This window comes from Megalobrama amblycephala, linkage group LG5, assembly GCF_018812025.1.
Source record: "Megalobrama amblycephala isolate DHTTF-2021 linkage group LG5, ASM1881202v1, whole genome shotgun sequence".
In the NCBI taxonomy this organism is placed as follows: Eukaryota; Metazoa; Chordata; class Actinopteri; order Cypriniformes; family Xenocyprididae; genus Megalobrama; species Megalobrama amblycephala.
This window is the reverse complement of record NC_063048.1, coordinates 31,822,017-31,846,005: the sequence shown is the minus strand read 5'-3', so window position 1 is coordinate 31,846,005 and position 23,989 is coordinate 31,822,017. Positions and strand designations below refer to the sequence as shown.

At 37.9% G+C, this 23,989-nt stretch overlaps 1 protein-coding gene across 1 annotated transcript in view; it reads right to left on the bottom strand.

Moving 5' to 3' along the window:
- Nucleotides 1-422: 422 nt before the first annotated feature.
- The window catches only part of pals1a (protein associated with LIN7 1, MAGUK p55 family member a), a 34,834-nt gene continuing 11,267 nt past the window's right edge, over nucleotides 423-23,989 (bottom strand). Inside the window, 14 exon segments of the mRNA XM_048191870.1 lie at nucleotides 423-2,665; nucleotides 4,279-4,389; nucleotides 5,141-5,343; nucleotides 5,430-5,597; nucleotides 5,789-5,860; nucleotides 5,946-6,017; nucleotides 6,132-6,315; nucleotides 6,409-6,486; nucleotides 7,358-7,519; nucleotides 7,612-7,761; nucleotides 7,967-8,044; nucleotides 13,078-13,286; nucleotides 16,065-16,278; nucleotides 16,280-16,588. Coding sequence (XP_048047827.1) covers nucleotides 2,489-2,665; nucleotides 4,279-4,389; nucleotides 5,141-5,343; nucleotides 5,430-5,597; nucleotides 5,789-5,860; nucleotides 5,946-6,017; nucleotides 6,132-6,315; nucleotides 6,409-6,486; nucleotides 7,358-7,519; nucleotides 7,612-7,761; nucleotides 7,967-8,044; nucleotides 13,078-13,286; nucleotides 16,065-16,278; nucleotides 16,280-16,525 — 2,124 coding nt within the window. The 5' untranslated portion in view covers nucleotides 16,526-16,588 and the 3' untranslated portion in view covers nucleotides 423-2,488.

Here is a 23,989-nt window from a genome sequence, read left to right as displayed (position 1 = left end):
ACTGGATATCTGAACTGGTGAGCGGAGGCGGGGCTAATTTGCATATTCATAGAACTGCATATAATAAATGAGGCAAGGGTCAAGACTTACATTCAAGCTATTTAAGGCATTTATTTTTTCCAAGGAAAAAAAAACGTTTAAATGTGTCATTTTGATGATCAAAGATGAGTTTTAAGGAATAAAATTGACTATAGGGGGACTTAAACTCCAAAATCAGCCCCTATATTTTATAATGTATTTTAATTCATAATTTGTTTTCCAACGCAGTTCTACTCTAGGAATTAACAGGTTGAGGCATAACACCTTCATTATTTTTTCACTTACCTGGAAAGCTGATGTTTTGAATTAAAAAGAAAATGCTTGCACTGAATCTTCATGAACTAACACAACTACCATCACATCCATAAAAAACAAGAGACAAACACTATTAATCTGGGCTTTAATTCACTTGTATAATTCATACAAAAACAGTTGAGAAGGAAAGGTGATTCTTCTTTTACATTCATTAATTCTACTTCCAGTTGACTGGCATGTAACTAGATCACATGAGACACAGCGGGTTACCGGCTCCGTCCACACTCAGAACACAAACCAAACTGTAGTGCACAAGAGTAAAAACCTCAACGGTGTGTTTTCCTAGTGGCTGAGCTATTCTGTACATTAAAAAAATATTCAGGTTGTTTTCTAAATACACATCGATTATCTTAAGGAAAAAACAAAAATAACATAAAAACAGTTCTGCAGAACAAATCTCAGTAAAGCTGCTCCCAGTGTGTGCTTGAATCAGCTTTGGAGATAATACTTGCCTGCAATAACTGACAGTCCTTCCTTTAAAAGAGTTGTTACCAATCATACACACACACACAGATGATTTCTGTCCATCAAGATCAAGTGTTCTCTACTTCCAGCATTTGCACTCGCACACCCCAAAATCATGCATTCACAAGCATATGAATCAACACACACAATCTCACCTCAACACAGAGCTGATGTTTCATACTTTTGATCATTTAAAGTCATGGAAAACCAATGGGAGAATCTCATGAAACACATCCAGGTGAAATTACACCCCAAAATCACATGGAAAAAAAAAAATATATTGCATAAAGAAAATGGAGCCTATTTTTCGGACCATATCATTTTCACAAAAATTAAGCATTTTTTTTCTTATTACTGGTAAAATATTTGACATTTACTTTTTTTTTTTGCTGTTGTCATTAAAAGTGATTCAGATATCGAACAGTATTTTGACTATTACAGTATAAAACCTATATAATCTATGATTTTATAAGCACAAATTAAGGGCAGTACAATAAATATTTGATGAAGTTCATCTATTTCTCATTTTTTTGTATTACGTTGATGAGAATTGAGGAAAAAACGCTTAATTGTTAATATCACAACGCTGAATGAAAGCCCATAATTTTCTTTCTTTCTTTCTGATTTAGGGTGAAATATGACCAGGACATGTTCTTCTCAAGTTTCATGAGACCCTAATAATGTAAAGCATCACCATAAGTTAAAACACAAGCCCTTTGCTCATGTTGAAATGGGTAAAACACAACACAGAACCTTCAAATCCAATCAAAAACAAACCACGAAGGAAACATTTTAAATTGTGCAGAAGCATTGACTAAGACTAGGCCGTGCTGACGCTCAGATGGTGAACCTCATTGTATTGCTGTCAAATACTGTTTACAATACTGGTTACACTTCTGAGTGCTGGAAGTGCGTGTGAATACTGAGACAGAGAGCATAGACTTAAATGTAGCCACTTACATGTTGCAGCTGTGTTCAGAAGTGGCCTAGGAAACTCTCAAAAAACCTGAAGTTTACTGTCGAACTCTGTCATAGGAACACCAAGGCAGCGCCACAAGGATAGAAGGCATCAGTCGCTTCAACAGTTATCCCTTTTAGTGTCTTGAAAGAGTTGTTCAGACACAATGGGCACTGAACTCACATCAGAGGTTAAGGGTGAGAAGAGGAAAGAACAGAATGTACGAACGTCGTTGTCCACTAATAATGTCAGGGAGCCCAAAGTGTTCTGAAGTCTGAATATCTCATTGGACTTTTAAAACGGTGCCTCGCTGCTTTCCCACAACGCAAACCCATCTCCACATTTGTCCAAAAACTTTAAAAATACATAGAGAATATTTACAATCATAAATAGTTATCAAAAGCAGTATAGAAGCCCTAATTCTACTGCTGCACCAAGTGCTGGTAACTCTCTCACTGGAATGTGGGTAAACGGACTCAAAAACACACCATGATCAAACAAATTATGACATAAAAACTCATTCCCGACAGCGCAGTGCAGACAGACACTTCTGTCCAGGTCTGAGGGCGCGTGGTGTCCTTATCTAGTGTCGAATCCTGTAGTGTAAAAACAGCGGTATTGAGCCAACTCTATGAAACCCGAGAGTGTGCGATTCAGTCTGCTCTTCACTGACATCCGTCTGCTGAGGGGTGGCTGTGAGTGGGGTTCATCTCAGCGCAACCAGGACGAGGGGACCCACTGAGGTTCAGTGTCTAGTTTATTGATGAGACGCAGCAGCTCCTGGTAGGCCTTGTCCTGGTCAGTGTTCACGATGGCGGCGTCAAACAGGTGGCCGAAGTTCTGCTCCATCTCCCGGGCCTTCTCGATAATGTCTCTCAGCTCCTCGGGCTAAAATGAAAAAGAACAACAAGGGTGTGAAACCATGAGAATGGGAGTGGATGTGTTGTCACAAGGCCAGTGCACCTTTGGCTCTAGTCGGACGCCGTTGGGGTTACTTGGGCCGATTCGCCATGTTATTGACATAATGAAACAAGGGCTGCATCAGAAAGCTTAGGCAACTGACTTGTTCCCTCACTGACATATCAGGCAATGACTTTGCAAGCAGCGTTTGCACACGAAGGTACCACACGATACTGATTTCGGACAGACTTCTGAAGCAGCATAAAAGTTTAATTATGTACAAAAAAATTATTTAATAATTACAATACTGATTTCTCAGACGATCATCTTTATTTTTTCAGCTCAACTGTCATCAAATGTATCAATCGAAGGTATCTCAGTTGACAGGATGTGACACGATCATTGGATTCAGACTTCTGTATGCCGCCTGTGAAGGCAGCATTATTCAGCTTTTAAACACAGCCAAGGTCTCGAGATGACACGAGTACATCATGACATTCGACTAGCGCAGTGGTTCCCAAACTTTTTAGCTTGGAGTACCCCCTGAAGGGATTACCACCCTTCCGCGTACCCCCTCTCTTCCACTTCGACTGCAGTCACACCTTTACCATTAAGGGACAAAATTTGCCCCCTAAATTGATTTTCCAGTGCATTTTTTTACCTTTATGAATAACTTTATTTATTTTATAATGTTTTAAATAAAAAAAATGTTCAATAGAGAAATTTGCAATGTTGGTAAAATTAAGTAAAACTTTTAAATATTAAACTAAAACCGCCAGTAGGTGGCAGCAAGTCACTGTTTTTATGAGTGAGTCATCGAGTCATTCATTCAGTAACGAAACAAGTGGCTGTGAATGAATCATTGACTCACTGACTCTCACAATTCACGATTCAAAGCCGCAGAATTGTTCGCGAAACACAGACGTGTGTTGTAGTTCTGCTGTGGTTTTCGTTAGAACTATTATTTCATTGCAAAATAGAGTAAATATGACAGTACTGTGTTTAAAATGTACGTTTTATTTATTGACCTGTTGTATAATGTCATGTTTGCAGTCATGTGGATATTTGGGAACAATTGCATTCTTGCTCGTTATCATCATTAAATACAAGATGTTTTTTTGTATCGGAGAAAGTTTGAGTCTTAAATCGAAATTAATCCATTATCTGTGTCTGTATTTGTTCTTCATGCGAGTAAGTGCTAAATTCCCCACTTTTACAAAGGTGCATTGTCGAGAACGGCAGTAATTTAGCGCGATTTAAGGCAGCTTGCAGTCTACGCAGTCTATCATATGCATGCCATGCTTGTGTGGATACAGTCATTTTTGACTTCAAATGATGAGTTAATCTAAATGTACTAGATTTACGACATTTTGGCAGTTAGAAATACATGCTCGATTTTAATATTATTTTAAGGTAGAATTAAATGAACTACTCATTTTGTTCGCGTACCCCCTTTTGTCACGTCACGTACCCCAGTTTGGGAACCACTGGACTAGCGCATGCTTACATAGAACAACAATGGAAAATCAGCATGGTGGAATGCAATGACACATTACGTGTGAATGGCCCCTAAGAGTTGATTCTTTAGGGCCGATGTTTACCTTTGGGTTTTTGTTGTCTTTAGCTAAGAGGGCTCTCAATCTCTCCTGGGATGGAGGAGCGATGAAGATGATGTAGGGCTTGAGGTCCGAGCTGCGCAACACCTTTAAAGACTAAAAAGAGAGAAGAAAGTAGTGAGTAACACGATTTCTAAATGAAATGCACATAGTACTTGCTTTGCAAAAATGCTAGGAAAGCGTGCTCCTAGGGGGCCATCTTTCAGAAAAGTTTAGCTCCAATCCTAATTAAACACAACCTGAGCCAGCTAATCAATAGTGTTGCTGAAATTAAAAAAATGTGCTGCTTTGAGCGCTGTTGAGCGGAATCGTAAACACCTCTGATTGGCCATTGTGTTCACACACTCAACAGATATGTCTGTGATTGGCTACAATGATCAACGCACGGTAGCGTGTGAAAGCACACGGATGTGTTAGAAAGTGTTTTGAATGCAGGAGTGGGAGCATTTGAAAGCAGGCATCTATCAGTGGACCGGCTCACTGATAGATGCCTGGTTTCAAACGCTTCCGTGTTTATCTGTGCAAGCGTTTGGTGAAGAGCGTCATTGATGTCTATTTACAACATGTTTTTAAAGTGTTGATCATTGTAGCCAATCACAGACATATCTGATGAGCACCTGAACACAATGGCCAATCAGAGGTGTTTACGAATCTGCTCAACAGCGCTCAAAGCAATACATTTTTTAAATTTCAGTACCAACTTGGTACCGAAGTCTGTACTTTTGATAACACTACTAATCAAGATCTTCAAGATTGCTAGAAACATCCAGGCAGGTGTAAGTGTGCAGGTGTGCCAAATCCTGCAAATCCTGCAGGATCCTGCTGTTTCTGAAGAGATCCATCTCACCTGAGTGTGAACACACAGAAGGCAGATTTTGCCCGTGTTGATGACCTGTCGGACCGAGTCTGTGCTGGTACCGTAGAGGTTCTTTTCAAACTCTCCGGACTCTATGAACTTCCCTGCCGCAGAGTCCATCTCAAAAGCCTGACGGGACACAAAGTGGTAGTCGCGGCCATTGACCTCAATATCACGACGGCTTCGTGTGGTGTCTGTGGCAAAGAGAGTTTCTTGTTCAGGACTTTACAGTAAAATAAGCTGATAAACAACAATTAAAAGGGAGTTTTCAGACACTTACGAGGAACAGCGCCAGCAAACCTGTCCGGCTCACTTGAGAGGAGTCTTTGTCTGAGCTCATTTTGCCCACAGTTCGGTGGGCCGATTAGAGCGATGGGCCGTTTGCGATTGGCTGGCTGGTGGTACAGTGCCATCTCTTCATATGTGAGAATCTCCTCGTTATCAAAATCTGCAGAGCAAGAAGAAACACTTTAAGCCCAAAGTATACATTGGTTTTTTTTTATGCATAAGCTAGGGGATGCATGAAGTGTGCAATGTAAATTTTTTGCACTAATTGCACAAATTTTAAGTACTTTTAAGACCTTTTAAGACCTCTCAGCACGTACACTTGCATTCCAATATTTGTCGGAAGAGACTCACCATCATTTTTGTTAGCATTGTATTGCATCTTCTTTCGCTTCTTCTTGTTCTTTTTAGCACACCAGAGTTTTCCTGACAACAGAAGATGAGCGTTAATGAGAATGAAGAGCTGTGCACGTATGTGCTTAGGAGTGTGCATGAGCGCTGCGACCCTAACCTGACTTCTCAGGCTCTTTATCCTCCTCTATGGTTTGCTTCATTGCCTCTCTCTGCTGCTGGAAACTTTTGCCTGGACAATCAAATGAGAAAAAGACATGCAAGTATTAAAGGTAATGTCAAAAAACTAGTTAGAAATATTTAAACGCAGATCTGGATCCACAGAATATTATGTGAGATAGTGTACCAGGGACCAGGCCAGCAAGAGGCTGGTTGTCTTCATCCCCATCTCTGTAGGCCTGCCACCAGTTGGGGTCATCCTGGCTGATTATGTGGAGGATGTCTCCCTTCTGAAAGCACAGGCCGAGCTCTCGGCACGGCACGTAGGGGTCATCTGAGGGGTCGTAGTCAAAATGCGCCTTCACGTGCATCTGGGTGGGATATTGGTTTAATCATTGATTAGTTTTATTTTTGCACTGCTTCATTTAAGCAACAATTAATTCAGTTCTGACTGAAGGCCTCACCACAGTCTCTTTAATGGGAGGTGGTTTGATCTGCGCGCTGGGGATGAGAACAAAACTGAGTACGCCATGCATGTCCGCCTGTGAATACAGCAACATAAACCATTCAGAAAACCATTATTTTGTTAACGTAAAGGGATAGGTCACCCAAAAATGAAAATTATCCCATAATTTACTCACCCTCAAGCCATCCTAGGTGTATATGACTATATTCTTTCAGACGAACACAATGAGAGATATATTAAAAAAAATTTCTTGGCTCTTCCAAGCTTAAATAATGGTATTGAATGGGGCTCAAGAAGCCCAAAAAAAGTGCATCCACTCATAAAAGTAATCCACATGGTTCCAGGAGGCTAATAAAGGCCTTCTAAAGCTAAGTGTCGATATGTTTTTGTGAGAAAAATATCCATATTTAAAACTTTTCCGTCGACCCCTGACCCAGTTCAAACAAATAGTGCTGGGCAACAAAGCTCCTCTTCTCTTATATCGAAATCCTCCATCATTTCTCTTTAAAAATTATCATTTTAGATTTCTAATTTGTGACCAGTGTTTTGTTCAATCCTCTGTGCTTCCGCCCGAACTAGACGGCCATTGCCGGAAGCCAGTTATTATAGTTTATAAAGTTTTAAATATAGATATTTCTTACAAAAGCGCATTGTTTCACTTTAGAAGGTCTTTATTAACCCCCTGGAGCTGTATGGATTACTTTTAGGATGGATGGATGCACTTTTGGGCTTCAAAATCTCGAGCCCCATTCACTACCACTATAAAGCTTAGAAGAGCCAAGATATTTTTTAATATAACTTCGATTGTGTTCGTCTGAAAGAAGATAGTCATATACACCTAGAATGGCTTGAGGGTGAACTATTCTTTTTAATGTTTTAAAATCAGAAACCTAATAGACTTTTACATCTTTTTCTTCTTCCTGCCTTCTTTCTATAAAATTAATTACCAGGATATCGAAGACCTCGTTGACGTCTTTGCCACGGATTTCCACACCGTTGATCTCCAGGATCTCGTCTCCTTCGTGCAGCAGGCCGCTGCGTTCTGCCGCCCCTCCTTTCACAATGCGGCTGATGACCACGCTGTCCATATCGTTTCTAACAGTCGCTCCCTGTATAAATACATGCACATTAAGCTAAACATGAGTCAAAAGTCAAGAGGTACATAATTTGCTGAGGAGAGGCAGTGAAAGAACGTCCTCACCAATGGGATGTCCTTGGCTTTCTCAATCCGCACGATTTTGACAGTCTCCCCGCCCCACTGGGTGAGAGTCTCACTTGCACTGACAGAAGAAACAAGTGGCTCCAGCTGCATCTCTTGTTCAGCCACACTGTCATGGGCCATCATAAGTGCCTGGAGGATATAGAGAGAGCCAGAGATGATGGTTTATATTCAGGATGAAAGCCACTGAGTTCTACAGAGTAGACATGAGTCTGACCTTAACGTCATGTTATAGAGTTCAAAGAGCTCAGGCCCTCGGACAAGGATTGTGATTTCAGCAGCATAAAGGGAGATATGGGGGAATGTGAGGATGTGTGTACATGTGATGGTGACAGACCTGCACGTGAGGCGTCGTGAGCAGGTTGCTTAGCTCAAGTCCATCCTTCTGTGAGCTGTTGTGCATCATGACCTCGACCTGTGAGGACAGATTCAACAATCATCAATCAGGTCATCACATAAATACAACACAACTACTACAGCGATGTTGTTAAAGGCATAGGTTCACCCAAAAATGAATGATTTACTTGCCCTAAAGCATCCAAGGTATACATGACTATATTTTTTCAGATGAACACAATTGGTTCAAAGTAATAGGGCTGTGCAACAAACTCAAGCTCCTCTTCTCTTATATCAAAATCCTCCAACATTTCTCTCTCGTTTTAGACCTCTAATTTTTGAACGGTGTTTTGTTTTGCTCTATCCTCTGCACTTCGTCAATAGTTCATACGTCAGGTCAGAGGGCACACTTCCCGCTGGAACTTGACTCTTGTACAGCCATTGCCGGAAGCTAGTTATTGTAGTTTTCAAGTGTATTTTTTTTTTCTTACAAAAACCTATCAGCTTCACTTCAGAAGGCCTTTATTAACCCCCTGGAGCCGAGTGGATTACTTTTATGATGAATAGATGCACTTTTTGGGCTTCAAAATCTCGAGTCCCTTTCACTACCATTATAAAGCTAGGAAGAGCCAAGATATTTAACTCTGATTGTGTTTGTCTGCAAGAAGATAGTCATATACACCTAGGATGGCTTGAGGGTGAGTAAATCATGGGATAATATACATTTTTGGGTGAACTATCCCTTTAACAAAGTACCATAAAGTAGAGGTAGTGATTTCAGCAGGTTTCCTTTAGGTTTTTATAAACACAGTACAGCTTTGTATCATGGGTTCAAAAAAATGGGGGCCTCGAAGAGATTTCTGAAACGCTCCTACAGATACAAGTCATTGCACTCTACCATGTTTAAATAATTTACGGATATAGAACATGTAGTATAAAGGGACATTATTGGAGAAAAACAGTATTTATGAGAAGATGAAATAACATTTCAAGCTCTTGATGAGCACTGTATGAGATGTGCCCACATTTGAATAGGCTGTCCACACTGCCTCTGTCCCATGAGAGAGAGTATTACTGTGAGAGCAAAGCACAGGTCAGTGGATCTGGGTCTTAATGAATACGGAGGACAAGGCAGATCTCTGTCTGGTATTGTCCTGAGAGAACCAAAAACAACAACCATGAGTATATCAGGCTCTCATTAGCACTTCACACAAGAGTGACTCCAACTAAAGAGCCTTTTCACCAATCATTTGTGCACATACTCAATCATTTGGGCAGCTACAAATGTCAGTTGTGCCATCAGGCAATCGCACTGTCATGACGTAATTTTCCTATGATTAGTCAAATGGCATTGACACAGCATGATTATATCTCAATTATACATATGAACAGACAAACTAAATGTTGTCAATGTGCATGTTTTAATTTTTTCTACTCTGGTTACAGGTATGTTGGTAATATGGAACAGAGGTGGTTAAAGGATTAGTTCACTCCAGAATTAAAATTTCCTGATAATTTACTCACCCCATGTCAACTAAGATGTTTGTCTTTCTTTCTTCAGTCGAAAAGAAATTAAGGTTTTTGAGGAAAACATTCAAGGATTTTTCTCCATATACTATAGGGTATTGTCTAGCGAAACGATCAATCATTTTCTAAAACAAAAAAAAGAAAATAAAAATTGATATACTTTTTAACCACAAATGCTCGTCTTGCACTAGCTCTGTGATGCGCGTTCCATGACTACACACATTACATAATCACGTTGGAAAGGTCACGAGTGAGATAGGCGGAAGTACCGACCCGGTGTTTACAAAGCGAATGTGCAAAGACTAAGTGAAACGCCCGCTACATAAAAAAGGGTAAAACAACGATGTCGGATGATTTTGAAGCTGGAGGAGAAACAGAGATGGAGTTTTCCCCCCTACCCTACTGTGCCGTGCCTAAGTTACGCGTGACCTTTCCAACGTGATTACATAATGCGCGAAGACATGGACATGCATTGAATAGCTAGTACAAGATGAGTATTTGTGGTTAAAAATTATATACATTTTTTTAATTAAATTTTTAGAAAATAACATTAATTTTGCTAGATAATAATAAAAATGTTATATAGCGCTTTTTCTGGACACTCAAAGCGATTTACATATTGAAGGGGGAATCTCCTCAACCACCACCAAAGATAAGACCCTTATTCCTCGCCTGGGATCATGTAGAGCTCTTTGAAGCTGCACTGAAACTGCAATTTGGACCTTCAACCCGTTGGTAACTGTTGAAGTCCACTATATGGAGAAAAATCCTGGAATGTTTTCCTCAAAAACCTTCAATTTCTTTTCGACTGAAGAAAGAAAAACATATAAGAAATTTTAAGTCTGGAGTGAACTAATCCCTTAACCAGGAGCCTGAGAGTGGTGTAATCACTCTATTTTTAGAGTTGGGTGGGGTGTGTTAACTAATCACTACAGTAATGTTCCATCAGCTTACTAACCACTTGTTGATACCACAACATACGTGCACCCACATGCAGAAATGCACTGACAGCTTATCACTGTCAAATGACTGTATGACTACAATACTGAACTGAATCTGTGTTGTTGACAGAATCATTCAATACAACAGGAAACAAATAGTCCCGAATTGTTCTTTGATGCCAACTGATTTCCAGGCTGTGTTACAGATTCAATCGATATAATAGAAGCATCAACAAATGAATAGTTAACAATAGCACACACATTTTGCAATGTGTAATTTCACCTCTCTCTGCTTCTAAAAAAAGTAATAAAGTGCAAGCATCATATCAGGTCTGAAGCTGTTGTGCTTCACAGCTGCAGAGAGTTTGTCTCTTCATGGGTCAAAATACACTACCGTTCAAAAGTTTGGGGTCAGCAAAATTTATGGTTTTGAAAGAAATCTCTTATGTTCATCAAGGCTGCAATTATTTGATCAAAAGTACAGGAAAAACAGTAATATTTTAAAATATTATTATAGTAATATAATATGAAATTATTATTACAGCAAAATGTAATTACAATTTACAATTTTCTAATTTAATATATTTTAAAATGTAATTTATTCCTGTGATGGCAAAGTTTAATTTAATGCATCATTGCTGAATAAATGTATTACTTTCTTACAAAAATAAATCTTGCTGACCCCAAAGTTTTGCATGATAATGTATTTCTTCATCTACCTTTTAGCTTTTGTATCTTAGGGTTCTGCCCCAGTGACAGCTTTGTACCTTTTTAGGTTAGGGCTTTATGTGTCATTTCTTATGTTTGCAGCATCCGTATTAATTTATGTGTCGGGTCATTTTTTGGTCCAAAGGCATTAATAATAATAAAAAACAAAGATATGACATCTGAAGTATTTAAGGTAGTACTAGATCTCTTTTATTGAAACCAAAAGTTTTTAATTATATATTTTGCTACATATAAAAGTATTTTAAAGATTTTGAAGTGTGAAAAGGTCATTTGGTTTAACCGTCCAAAGGCCAATACAGCCACTTCATTTGTGCTTAAAATATCTTAAAATGTAATAAATGTATATATATTTTTTATTCTGGCATGATTATATAACATCACATATCAACAATTAAAATTATGTGTAGAAGTCGTTGCTTTGTTATGAGAAAGAATGTCTGGAAAAATGAATTTCATTGATGTCATTCATTCGGAGTAACCAATATAAAAGGGACCATTTTGGATCAAGTCATGCGGTCATTATCATGTGACAGGATGTGACATCATTCAGACACCTGCAAAGGACCACAAGGCTGTGAAGCAAAGTAACTAACTCTCTCTTTAACTATTTGAAAAATTCATGTTTTCACTTGCTCATACGCATGTCCCGAAACATCAGGTCATTCGGTACAACTGCTATAAAACATGGAAAATGTTGTAATTATTTTAAAAAACTTGTACTGAATATAAAATGTTTGATTGTCCTTTTGCTAACTAGCTAGAAATCAGCCTGTTAGCATTGTTTAAAGATATGAAGAGTTTGGTTCCAAAACGCGATAAACGCCATTTTCAAAAAAATCGAGTTTCCACCAAAATCAGTATTGTATATGGTCAGTATTGAAAAGTCATTTATTAATTTTGCGCAAAATGCGATATCCGTCGTGTTATTCTGTCATGTTCCCTCCCTTTCTTTCCAAAATGCGACAAACGCCAGTCTCCTTTTTCTCCAAAACGCGATATATCTGCTCTCAACCAATCACAGCGCACCATTCCACCCACTGTAAACATTGAAGGCTTTTAAAAAGCCGATTTTAATAACAATGTACTTGGCAAATGTGTTTATTTAACAGTGCGGTGGCGCAAGATACTCTTTAATCGGTAATGACAAATAATTTATAACATTAACAAGATGACCCGTTGAATTCATTTTGGGAGGGACGGCTGAATGTATTTTTAGTAAAATGTCTGTACATAAGATAAATATTGGCAAAGTTTAGACTCTGTCATATATGTGTGAATCAACTTACTTTGTTGTGTATTTTCAATTTGAAAAATAACTTTTATATTGATGGATTAATTGCATTTTGAAAAAAAAGTATCATGGATTTATTGCATTTTGGGGAAAAAAAATAACATGTTTTTATAATAAACTTTTAAAATCAAAATGTAGATTTGAACTTGTTTTTATAACCAAAAGATGCTATGTGAAAGTTTGAAACAGAAAATAGTGGTTTTCATCTTACCACTTTCTTGGTAAAGAAAACACCTTTTTACTCAAATTAATCAAAATGGAATTATTGCGTTTTGGAACCAAACTCTTCATATCATCATTCAGTATAACCAAAAGTGTGATTCAGTAAAACTGAATGACTTTTCTGGTGACAAATTTTGTCCATATTGTAAAAAAAACAAAACAAAACAAAAAAAAAAGACAAAAGCAGTGTTAATTGATTAAAAAAAAACAAAAAAAAAAACCCCACACAATCTCATTGTTACCGCTTAATAAACCTTCAAAATTAATTATATCTCCATTATGTTTTTTTACACTTTAAAAACCTTATTCGTCAATGACCCTTATACATGTTTCCTGCTCATCCTAACATTTTGACTTTGAAAGGCACTCCTCGATCCATGTATGTAGCAAAGTGCCGCTCACCTCTTGCGCGAGGCTCTGTGCGTGGTCCGTCAGGGGGTAGGGAGGGCTGGGCCGGTTCATATAGTGGGCCACGGCGTTGTGAATGTTGAAGGCTTTCTGGAAGTCAGGCTTCTGGACCAGCTGTAGAACCAGCTCCACGTCCTCTTGACTCTGAGAGTCATTTAAATTATGCTGCACCTGCTTGAGGGACATCAACAGGTCCTCCAGCTCTGAAAGTATAAAACCAACCACAAGTTTAGTCTCAGGTGTGCTTTTCAGATCACTCAACACCCTGCCTGTAAAAAAAAACCCCAAAACAAACAAACAAACAACAACAAAAAAAAAAAACCCAGAAGAAACAATGACTTGACCGAGGAACAACAGTACATACCTCTGAATCATTCACCCGGAAAACTGGTGACATGGCCTCTCACAAAGACTCCCCCCATTGAGCCTTTTTATTGTTCGTCATCCACACCACACAACGTTTGAGTAAATCACAGATGTAATTCAGCTATTCTAGTGTTGTCCTTGACGAACCAAGTTTCAGCTATGCTGTAATTCTCCTTTATAGTGTCTGATGCCACAATGAGAGAATGGCAAGACACAATAGGAGTGAGACGTGGGTGTGTTTTCTTTGTGTGGTGTGTAATGTCTAAGTGGGTGGCTAATAGAGGTATTAGTGGGCAAATCAAATATCTTAAATGTTGCCTTTGCTTTGTCCTCGACAGGATGTATTTTACGGACAATTTAGTGCCACAAAGAGTTTTGGACCGTCCCAAAACAGCATAGGGAGAGCGTGACAAACATTGCAGAGAGATGAACTGGAACACAAACAAAAAGGAAAACCGAAGAAAACAGTACAGCAAGAGCGGTCTGGGTCAGAATGTTTCATAAAAGGCTTTTTAATTAACCTCCCCCTCTGATGGTCCTCTTCTCCCTCCCTGAGGAATTCCACTCACACACATCCCTCGGCCATGACTTTCAGCAGAAACTCCAAGTGCCCCTCTCATTTGCACAGTAACTCACTTCGTTCTTCCTTGCCATGCATGCTGGATTTCCCCTAATGGAGATCTATTCAAAACCAAGAATTCACTGGAGGAGCTGAGCATGTGTGTGACTGTCTGATCTGAAGAATTAAATTCCTGTGAGAGGCTTCATGCAGAGAGGAGCTAAAGAGACGGAGTATGAGGTTGTCTTGTTGAGGAAAGCAAAGAAAGGTGAAAAACAGATTGAAAAAAATCAGCTAAAAAGGATATTAAAATAATGGGGCATATAAATGGACTTTTGTCCCCATTTAGTTTCAAGTCCAGTGGCTCTTTGGCTCTTGAACACTCTTAGTCATCAGAAACACGGCTCTTTGCCTCCTCTAAGAATGACTTCACTCATGCATGCTGATTTTAGCAGTCAAGTGCCCTTCAGTTACTCGGATTCAGATTCAACCTCACATTACCATAAATGTTCCTTGCTTTTTGTCACTTTTTATTTGATGAGACTGTGGAGAGCAGTGGATGACTATTCAATTCTTGGACACTATGTGGTCACTTAGATATTTCAAAAAGTCTGAATGTCACTGCATATTGTGCAGTTTTTTTTAGTATTATTTACAGACTATTATAGCATGTAATATTTTGAAATAGCTTTTACTTCTACACCTTCAATTTAGATTTACAGTAGTCAACATTTCAAGTGGATCAAAACCTTTCAAAGTTGATGAACTTTTTTGATCCACTTCAAATGTTTTAGCAACTTTTTTTTAGTAATTAAATTTTTTCATTTCTACTGTTTCTGTTTTAGTATGTTTTTTTTTTTAGCAATTTAATGTTTTCATTTCTTTTTAGCTTTGTTTATGTTTTAGTAATTTCATTTTTTAGTAATTAAAATTTTTTCATTTCTATTTAGCTGTTTCTGTTTTAGTTTTAGTAATTGTTATTTTTTAGAAATTTATTTCTATTTAGCTTTGTTTCTATTTTAGTTTTAGTAATTTTGTTATTTTTTAGTAATTTATTTTTTTAATTTCTATTTATTTTTGATTCTGTTTTAGTAATTTGCTATTTTTTAGTAATTTTTTTTTTCATTTCTATTTAGCTTTGTTTTAGTAATTTCATTTTTTAGTAATTCAATTTTTTTCATTTCTATTTAGCTGTTTCTGTTTTAGTTTTAGTAATTGTTATTTTTTAGAAATTTATTTATTTCTATTTAGCTTTGTTTCTATTTTAGTTTTAGTAATTTTGTTATTTTTTAGTAATTAAATTTTTTAATTTCTATTTATTTTTGTTTCTGTTTTAGTAATTTGCTATTTTTTAGTAATTAATTTTTTTCATTTCTATTTAGCTTTGTTTCTGTTTTAGTAATTTCATTTTTTAGTAATTCAATTTCTTTCATTTCTATTTAGCTGTTTCTGTTTTAGTAATTGTTATTTTTTTTAGAAATGTATTTCTATTTAGCTTTGTTTCTATTTTAGTTTTAGTCAATTTTGTTATTTTTTAGTAATTTACATTTTTTAATTTCTATTTATTTTTGTTTCTGTTTTAGTAATTTGCTATTTTTAGTATTTTTTTCATTTCCATTTAGCTTTGTTTCTGTTTTAGTAATTTCATTTTTTAGTAATTTATTTTTTTCATTTCTATGTAGCTTTGTTTCTGTTTTAGTGATTTTGTACTTCAACATTTCTAATTTTCATTCAAGTTTATCTAATATTGATATTTTATTTTATTTTATTTCAATTAATGAAAATGACTGATGATTTTTATTAGTTGTACTTAACAAAAAAGTCAGTCTATCACTAATGGACAGAAGACAGAAACAATGAGGAGAAGAAAAAGGAATTGAAAACTGGAAATGTTGCAAGCCAAATTTAAACTTGTATCACCCACATAGGCACCATGACTCAATAAGTAGGCTCTAATAACCCACAAACAATCCCGCTGCTTGCTCTGCACGTCATGGGAGGGTTTATAGTGGCGATCTTTGGAAACAAATGCTCATTAGCAGTTTATCACACCCACCTAGTAAAGCTGGTGGTGCGGTGAGGCTCTGCAGACCACCTATGGAGCCACCGGGACCTTCCATTTGCTCAAAGGTGGGGTTATCGATGCCCACTTTGGGATTCTGGGAGAGTTTCTTGAGGCGCATGGACGAGTTGAGGTCGAGTTCCTGCCGGTTGCGGCCCTCTTCCTCTCGTCTCCTGCGGTCCTCCTGCTGCTGACGGATCCTTTCCAAGCTGGGCGCTGCGTCTGACGGGCAGGGTGCGAGCACCCAGCTCGCTGGGGCAGTCCACCGCCATCTCCCTGTGTCTCTGAACCACCTCCTCCAAGATGTCAGTGCCTCCGCCGCTCCCTCCACCGCCGTCTGACTCTGTCACATATCCGTTCATGTGGGAGGTGGTCATCATGGCTGTGCGCGTGTGTGGTGAAGTGTGATGTGAGTGTGTGTGAGGTATGAGGGTTAGGAGGGGTGCTTTCTGCATGGTGTGAGGGCTGAGGCCATGACAGCAGGGCTGAGGTCAGTAGCTCCAGACAGAGAGCCACACCTGGAAGAGAAGGAACTGCGGTTAGAGGAGTCTTCCACAACCATGTATTTCACAACATGTATTTATATACATTATCTATTCATTTAAAATACCACCTAATAACACATTTATATGGACGGAAAAGCTTGATGCACTCTAACCCTAACCATAAGTTTTAAACAATATTTTTTTTTTTCAGAACTGTTTGTGCTACAGACATGAATGATTCATCAAATCATGTGGCTTGAGGACAGAGCTGCTATTAAGGGATCAGACTTATGATTTTCTTTTGGCATACGTTTAAACAAAACAAAACAAAACAAAAATCCCATAGACTTGCATTGAAGGAGGGAATGATGCAATATCTCGAGACCAGAGACATATGACTGAACAATTAATTGAAATAAAATAGAAATGGCAATATGGATTAAAGCTAGGAGTGTGATGAGATCTCTTGCCACGAGATCTCGGAAGATTAAAATGTGACGACATTTCTCGTCGAGGTGAAAAGCTGTCTTGCGAGTCCGCGATATTGCTATGATGGAGTGTGAGAGTGAAATTACTAGGATAGACTATGCCACCGCTACATTTACATTACGCCTCCACTGTCGTTTTGCTTTTTATAGAAATAAAAACCATTTAATTCAGTTGGATAACGGTCGCTTCAATTCCATCAAGCTCATCCAACACAAGAGTGGTACACAGTGCAGCAGGAATCAGTTCACTGATCACACGACGAGGGTAAGTGACAAGATGGCTGACAAGATTCAGGATTTGTTGCACAACAGAGCCTAAGCGTCTGACGTACGAGCGAAAGCGAAAATAAAACGCAAGGGGGCATCCAAACACGATTTCAAGGCCCTGGATTTTGAAAGCTTCTCCCTGATGCATGCAAATATCTCCCAATATAAATGCTATCTTACACTGGTCTGTGTAGTTGTAAGCATCTCTTAGCTCTGTATCATGCTTGAAGAAAAATGTGGTCTCTATTTGCACTCTGAATATCGAGAGAGTACTTTGATTATGGTTTGCACTTAAAAAGACTAAGAGAAAACTTACTCATTTTTTATTTATACTGTTTTTATTTCTGAGTTCAGTTAGGAGGTCAAAAGTTGTACAAGGTCATAAATCATGTACAGTTCTAAGGTATGAAGAGACTCATGTGAAATCATACAGGAGAGAAGTCAGTCAGTTGAGTTTGAGGCAAAACCTTTTACAGTGCTTGAGTATTGTTTTTTTACTGCATATGATAATTCATACTCAGAAAGCAGAACTGAAATGACATTACAAGATGATTAGTTAAAACAATTCAAATGCAGCTGCAGACTATTTTTATAGTCACGTATTTCATCAAGGAATTCTTAAAAATACTGTGCAAAAATCTTGTCTCATCCTCGTGAACTTAGTCTTGTGTCTCATCTCATGAGCTAACAGTCTCGTCACACCCCTAATTCACGTCAAAATTAGTCTGCTCTGCGAGTTAATAAAATAAATATATGTGCAGTGCATTTCAGAGTGAAGCATCGCACTGTGTTCATTTACATGTAAACAGCTTGTGTACAATGTTTTCATTATCTTAGGGCAGGTCGCAGTTAATGCTGCTTCACACAAACTTCATCTCTACCTCCGCTCTTAGTTTGGGTTATTGTACAATACAAATAATAGACATGTTTTGACGTTCTTCATCGAGTGCCTACACAAATATACATGGAAGTTTTTATGAGCAGGCTTCTTTCAACGGATCCCTAATATATCCCGTTGATAGATGGTTCCGCTGATAGACGGCTGCTTTCAAACGCTACCATGTGTGTCTGTGTAAGTAAAGAGCGTCAAAGATGTCTAGTTACAACATGTTTTTGAAGCATTGATAATTGTAGCCAATCACAGGCATATCTGTTGAGCGTGTGAAGACAATGGCCAATCCGCTCAACAGCACTCAAAATGCTAAGGGGAAATGCTGGTGTCGTTACAATTTTTTAAATTTCAGTACCGACTTGGTACCCATGTCGGTACTAATGACGACACTAATTTGCTGCCCTAGTTGCACACTTTAGATCAGTGACCACCCAAAAAGCACTTCAAAACCTCATGCTATAGAACACCTTAGCAACTGCATAATGCTCTGCTAAATACCCACAATGCATCAGCATCATGGTGACAAGTTTCGCCCAGGCAAGCACCACTCATTTCTTTCAGAAAATGTCAAAAATCAATCAATTAATAGATCAGAGAGCCTATCAATCTATCTATCTAGTTGATTTAACGCCTAGTTTTTTGTTTTGTTTTGTTTTTCTGGACAGTGGTGATTTGACAGGAAGTAGATGGAGAGAAAGGGGAATGGGTTTGGGATAAGACCCAGGATGGACTCAAACACAGGTCAGCATGAGGAGTATTTGACATTATCCACTAAAACAATGCATTTGCAAAACACAAAAACCTCTATGCGGTCACAACAGGAAGTTTTCTTTTTTATTACTAAACCCTTATTCAACACAGCTGATAAAGTACAGTGCTATTTATGGCATTCAGGCCCTTTATGAGTGTACAGTTATTTAAAGAGCTGTGTCAAAGCCTGCACAATACGAGGACAAAATAAGCTGTCCTCACGGTAAAGGCTCAGAGCGATAAACAAACAGCCACACAGTCCTCCTCCCCACTGTGATGGCCTTGTAGTTGTGAGTGCTGTGTCAGCTGTCTGAGACAGGCCAGATCACTGTGTTATCTGCCCCTTCATCATACCCATTTCTGACAGCTGACACTTTTCAGAAAACCCCAACTCGCTTTCTCACCCCCAACAAGACCTTGCAGATGTGAGCGGCCCTGACCCTTGACCCCTCAAGCCTTTCCTTCCATCTTCTCAGACAGTTTCCAGTAACAAACAGCCCTGAGTCACGGCTCTGTCATTCAGTGAGTCAGGTGTTGAGGCGTGCATTCGAGGGAGACGCTGGAAGAAGCTCTTGTAACGAGAGTATTCATGGAAGAATATTTAGGACTTAAGTGTTTGCCACTGACTTGAGATGCCAACGCTCTACCGCTGAATTATGCATGAGACAGTGATACCACGTAAAATGGCCGTCTTCTTCCAGGAAAACCCATCCCATAGGATAAAGAAAAGACTGCACAGTGAGGATAATGGATAACCTTTGTCCCTTCATCTACCCCTCCTCCATTCCACTCTCCTCATTCCTAACTTCTCTAACTACTCCCACTACGGGCACACAATATGAACCTGCCCATGCTGTGATGAAATATCATAAATATAATAAAATGTTTCTGACACCCTGACAGGTAAGGGTCTTATATAGATATGGAAACTGATTTTGACCAGCATTTCCATGACGTATATACATAATATATATATTATATATGGTCAATGATGTGAAAGGTCATTTTTGTCCAAAGGACTTAATAATAATAAAAAACAAAGATGTGACATACGAAGTATGTAAGGTAGTACAACTAGATCTCTTTTATTGAATCCAAAAGGTTTTAATTATATTTTGCTACATATAAAGGTATTTTAAAGATTCTGAAGTGTCAAAAGGTCAATTGGTTTAACCGTCCAAAGGCCAATACAGCCATTTCATTTGTGTTTAAAATATCTTAAAATGCAATAAATGTATATATTTTTTTTATTCTGGCATGATTTTATAACATCATATATCAACATAGTGCAAAATGGTATTAAAATTATGTGTAGAAGTCGTTGCTTTGTTATGAGAAAGAATGTCCGGAAAAATTAATTTCATTGATGTCATTCGGAGTAACCAATTTAAAGGGACCATTTTGGATCAAGTCATGCGGTCATTATCATGTGACAGGATGTGACATCTGCAAATGACCACAAGGTCGTGAAGCAAAATAACGAACTCTCTTTTAACCATTTGAAAAATTCATGTTTTCACTTGCTCATACGCATGTCCCAAAGCATCATGTAATTCGGTACAACCGCTATAAAACATGAAAAATGTTGTTATATTTTAAAAACTAAATATACTAAATATAAAATGTTTGATTGTCCTTTTGCTTACTAGAAGTCCTACAGGTTTGGATCAACATAATAGTGAGTAAATTATGACAAATTGTAATATTTGTATGAACTATTCTTGAAGGCCCACACACTTCACTTGAGCCTGAAAAGCCGCAAGCTAATTTTGGGAGTGCTAAAAGCAATTTCAAAACATTTCAAAAGTCCAGCCTGCCCAAATGCATCATCTTAGCTCCCATCTTGTTGGAGTCAGGAAGTAAAGCAGTGCTGATTACAGAAGTTTGTTACAGCATAAGTGATGGCTGAGATTAAATCACTGTAGTTTCTGGGAAACTCTTGATTCACTCTACCTCTCAGTCTGACTGTCTGATACAGAACCTCTCTTATCTTTAGCACTATCCCTCATTTAGTCTAGCTTCACTCTTCACTAATGCACTGCTCCCCTCACTTCTGCCATGCCCTCCCTCAGTTTCCCCTCCTCCGTTAAGACCGCTCTGAGATTTCTGTGCCGCACGACTGCCTAACGCGTTGCCATGACAACAGCTTTGTCTGTGGGCGGGAGGTCCCGAGGACTGAGAACCAAAGGAGGAAAACACAAAGACACACACACACACACACACACAGAGGGAGAAGCTACACGGGGGTCCTCACCCGTGTTTGCCAGTCAACCCAGGATAAGCCCTCCAGATTGTAGCAGGGTCTCCTCTCTTGTCAGTTCTGACCTGTCTTCCTCCTCTCTTCACTTGAATGCTTAAAGTCTGTTTCTGTTGACCCCTCCTGAAATAGAGAAAAATTGTGAGTGCAGATGACAGCTTGACCTCATTTGCACGTTATTAAGATCCGTATCTGTGATCAGATCAAAAGCGAATGGCACTAAATGCAGGTGACCACAGTGCATTTGTAGAGTAAATGCTAATCTGTCCTGATTTGTCACAGACAAGAGTAAAGGACTGCACAGTCTACAATAAATGCTAATAATATACACACACTCTACCGGTCAAAAGTTATTTAAATGTTTTTGAAAAAGTCTCTTATGCTCAGCAACGCTGCATTTATTTGATCAAAAATACAGAAAAAACAGAAATATTGTGAAATATTATTCCAATTTTAAATAACTGTTTTCCAGTTTAATATCTTTTAATATGTAATTTATTCCTGTGATGCAAAGCTGAATTTTTAGCATCATTACTCCAGTCTTCAGTGTCACATGATCCTCCAGAAATCATTCTAATAAGCTGATTTAGTGCTCAAGAAACATGTCTTATTATCAATGTTGAACACAGTCTTTGCTGCTTAATAATAAAAGAATAGAAAGTTAAATGAAGAGCATTTATTTGAAAAATAAATCTTTTGTAACATTATAAATGTCTTTACTGTCACTTTAGATCAATTTAATGCATCCTTGCTGAATAAAGAAATTCATTTCTTTTCTTTCTTTATTTTCAGTTTCATTTTCCACAAAAATATTAACAGCAAAAACTGTTTTGAACACAGAAATGTTTCTTGAGCACCAAATCAGCATATTAGAATGATTTCTGAAGGATCATGTGACACTGAAGACTGGAGTAATGACTGCTGAAAACGCAGCTTTGGCAATATATTTTTGTTTATAGTTCCTGCATGCCTCCATTATAATTCACACAGCCATCTCTGAGGTCATTGCTGTGCAGTGATGGAGCAACAATCCCATAATGCACACGGCAGGAATGCAAAACAGCCTGGGAATGACATTCCTCAGCAGACCAGACCAATATAAGGGCTCTATTGTGAACGTCTGCATGCATACACTTTCTCATGCAACCTCAATACCTGATTAGTAGTGTAAACCGAAGTCAAGGTTACATTAAGACATAAAAGAACAAGAGCTGAAAAACAGGCCTGCTTTAAACAGAGATTTATTTCATTAAGACCTCTAAGCCACTGTTGTTTGTTTGGATGCAGCTGTGCTGATATCGACAGGAGAAAATCCAATTTATTCGCTCCTATAAAAAGGTAAGAGGATTGTAGCCTTACACCTACACACAGATGTAGCTTGAACGTAGCCAACAACCACGTGAGCACCACACACTCCCTACATTTAGGTACTTATGCTGATGTCATTAAGGTGGTTTCCACCCTGTTGGCCACAGATAAGAACAATCTTAAGGCCGCCTACTACAGAGACAATAAGCAATACTGAGACAAATCAAACAATCCCCCTACTGACCATGCCAAAAAGCCCCGTACATTTACATAACAGACATCTATCTTTCAGTGTGGCTTAGATGGACGACTGAGGTATAGTGCTGTACAAGGTCCAAAATTAACACTCAACAACAGCCAACTGGAAGGAAAAATTGGCTTTGGCAAAGAAATTTATTGAGTTTTTGGAAAGTTGGCCACAATTTTTGTTTAGGAAATGCAACATGGTTTTACGTGACAATACTAAAAAAGATAGTCTGACCTTTGCTATTTTTTTTAAAATCTGACATCAGTGATGTGAGCAAATGACGTCTGATATCAGAGAGATAATTAACATGCACAACTATGTTATCATAGACACACATTTGTAAATCTATTAGCCAAATTTTTAGAATCTCTGTATTTTCTACAAAGTGAGTTAAATGTTCAGTTTCTTTTCATATTGTACACAATGGGTATGGAAGATGCTTTGTTTCAGGGCAAAAGACCATTTTCTCCCTTTTCTCAAAAAAACAATGACGTATTCATTTCTTTTCGAAATGAAGAAAGAAGGACATGGACATCTTGGGTGACACGGGGGTGAGTAAATTATCAGGAAAATTATTTGAAAGTGAACTAATCCTTTAAAAGTTTGCCCAACGTGCTGAGCAGTTATTTAACCCGACTATTGTTTAAAAATTACAATATGTCTGGCTTAAAATGAAGCCAAAATAGGTTGGAAATTAAAAATCAGATATATAATTACTAGAGACAACAATAATAATCAAAAGGTGAACATTTAATACATTAATAAGCAGTGTAATACATTTTTATTGTTTAATTATTATTCATTAAACTTAATAAATGTTAATTTTTTAAACATTAATAAATGTTAATTTCCAACATTCATTTTAATTTCATTTTAAGCAAGCAATACAGTAATTTTTAAACAATAGTTGATTTAAATAAAATTACCCAGCAGGCTGGGCAAACATTTAACCCAACTCTAGGGCTGCTGGGTTTGTCCATTTTCAACCCAACATGGGTTGTTTTTAACCCAGCATTTTTTTAGAGTGTAAGGTAATTATTTATTTCTTAGCCTATTTGAACTATGTTTGGGTAATTTTTGGGTAATTATAAAATATGCTGGAGATGTTCGAAATGCTTTATACTCATTATATTTATTGTATGGAATGAAGTTTATTTTGTAGCTTAAATAAATTACATGTTATTTAGAGATGGACATTTTTGGCTTGTCAAAAAGCTAAACAGCT